At 39.9% G+C, this 2,734-nt stretch overlaps 1 protein-coding gene across 1 annotated transcript; it reads right to left on the reverse strand.

The window, feature by feature from the left end:
- Positions 1 to 1,872: 1,872 nt before the first annotated feature.
- LOC109171325 (alkane hydroxylase MAH1-like) lies at positions 1,873 to 2,496 on the reverse strand. Its single transcript, XM_019320403.1, has one exon. The coding sequence runs from the start codon at positions 2,494 to 2,496 to the stop codon at positions 1,873 to 1,875; it is 624 nt and encodes a 207-aa protein (XP_019175948.1).
- Positions 2,497 to 2,734: the final 238 nt, after the last annotated feature.

The following is a 2,734-nucleotide window of genomic DNA, read 5'->3' on the forward strand; positions in this document are numbered from 1 at the left end:
AAGTGTATACACCCTCTATTGAGATTCCAAGCTCAACGGTTTAGTTACTATCTCTGGCAACTGGAATGATTTTCCCAAGTTGCCCACAAATCATAAGTATCCAAATGGCAATCCGGAGCTTTAAACCCACTACCGGATCAATTCACACATAAGTTCCCACACTGTCCACTTTACCAATTCAATCATCTCATCACATCCAAATCCAACATCTCAACAAGAGTCAATACACACGGAATCTAGAGATACAACAGAGCATACATTCCACACAAGGTGTGTACAACAACGGATAAGCTCAACAATAGCTTAATCACGAAATGATCAATAAAGTACCACATTTGTACAAGATCACATCAAGGGATTCAATGAAGAGGTTTTAATGAAAGACATGAAACCGAATACTCAACAACAACAATGGACTTCAATCCAATACCAACATGATTGGCAACCCAAGTTGCCAATCCTCAAAAGGAATGGACAAAAAACACATACTAGCATCAACGACATCATAACTAGCATGCACATCAAACGGGTAAACCAAAATGATTCTAATGAACCTCAATGACTCATATTAATCCCACGAATCACAAAGTTGGACCATAAGCACGATTCAAGACACCAAATCCTATCATGGATACTTATGACCTCGTTCTAGACTTACGAAACATCAAGAAGACACCCAAAAACTCAACAATCCAACAAAAGGAAGCCAAAACATCAAATACCAAAGGAAGAACCCACGGGGAAACAACCTCCCACGCTATCCCGGAGATGTACCCTGAGGGTGGGACCTCCAGGCTAGGAAGATCTTCAAGATCTTCCTAACCTCACACACAACAAAGATAGGACTTGAACCCAAGAATAGCTCAAAGAATGGCATTCAAGAACCCTAAATACAAGCTCTAAACATGCATTATCACAAGATCATGCATCCAATCTCACAAATGCACCAAGAATCATCAAATAGAAGCCAATAATCATTAATAGCAATATAAAATAGGTTTTGTATAGCATGAGTTACCTTTGAAGACCAAAACCTTCTTTCCTCTAACCCTCCTAGGCCTTACTTTGAAGCTCTTCTTCCTCACAACCTTCTTACACAAGCCTAACCACAAGAAAACACCAAACTTAGATAAAGACACCTTTAAGCTAACCAAAAACACTAGATAACTTTAGATCTTACCCCTTCCTATGCTTGGGAGGTAGAAAGGTGGGATCTTGGATTGAATCTTTGCAAGGCTAGGAAGATCTTCTTTTAGCTTGGAGAGTAAGCCAAGATTTCTTAGAGAGAAGGTGGAGTGTTTAGGAGATTGGCTAGAAGATGATGAATGAAATGTGTGTCTTGCTAGGGCAAGCTTAAACACCAATCATGTATGAAAGGACAAGTTTACCCTTACTAAAAGGCTAGGAAGACAAAAGGCTAGGTACAAAGCACAAAGCATAAGGTACTCATGGTTGACTAAGGAATTAGTCAACCTCTAATCCCTTGACTATTAAATTTCAAGATTTTAGGAAAGGAATTCATCAAGGAAATTAGGATTAATTCTGCAATTAATCCTAATTAAGGAGTCGAATTTGGTAACAATTCTAAATTTAGTCTCAGACTACCGCTTTTGTTATTTAAAATCCTAGAGTATCATTTTTTTGGATACATTTTATCCTCTTGATTAATTTTTTGATAAGACCCTTTTTTAGACAAGGACATTTCCGTTTCTTTAATTTTTTCTTTCTAAATTTTTCTGGTTTTTCACCGATTTAATTGTTTTTTGTTCTTTTCCTTTTGGATGACCAGTTCTTCCTCACGTTTTTTGCCATCCCCTTCCTCTCCGATCACCAAATCCCTAGACTCTCCTTTATCTCCTTCACCGTCACAGTCTAGTCTCCCCCTCCCAGTGACTCAACGGAGAGGCAACCGGGATCCTTATCTAGAAACTGTTGGCAACTAATGTCAAAACCCACCCTTTGGAAAAGTTGTTGCAAATCAAAGCAGGTTCCCAGTTGAACGTAATGGTCGAGAGCCGGGAACAGTCCATTTTCCATCTTGTGCAAGACGTTCCTCTCTAGGGAAGCGCGGAAGTTTGGGTGGTTCATGAGGGGCATGGTGGTCTTCCTGTGGAGCTCCCATAAGTGGGAGTCAGTGTTGATAATCCCATCTCCCAGAATCTGAAAGATTTTGTTGAAATGGGGACCCTTTGGGTAGTTGTTGAAGTTTTTGCAGAGGATGTGGTTGATGTTGGCTGGGTCACAAGTGAGAAGCATGAAGGTAGAGTTAGCAAACCATGGGCCTTTGATCTCGATTGTGCCACCATTGTGTCTGAGAAGCTCCGTTGCATAGTCGAGGAAACGGTGAGCATTCTGGACGATCCCTGGCAACATTCCCAGGACTGGCCAATTTGTAGGAGCAAAGCTTCTACTGTTGCGTTTCTTCCAAATCACCAAACCGCATAACACTACTACACTCAAAAGAACTACACCACCAAACTCATTGAGGATGCTCATTATATCGTATCTTAGCTTAATTATTTCTATGATCACTTGAAACTATTTGACTATTTGTAATAATATAGTTTATTGTGAGAAAGAAGAGCAATATTCTTTCCCTCTTTGGTGTACTGTGGGCTGTGGCAACTCCCATCACAGTACATTTTATATTCTGTTAATCTAGGTATGCCTATAATATTCTGTTAATCTACGTCTCCAATTAGATGGATGTGACCCATGTGGGTTCTAGTTCCAA

Source organism: Ipomoea nil, unplaced genomic scaffold (genome assembly GCF_001879475.1).
Source record: "Ipomoea nil cultivar Tokyo-kokei standard unplaced genomic scaffold, Asagao_1.1 scaffold3415, whole genome shotgun sequence".
In the NCBI taxonomy this organism is placed as follows: Eukaryota; Viridiplantae; Streptophyta; class Magnoliopsida; order Solanales; family Convolvulaceae; genus Ipomoea; species Ipomoea nil.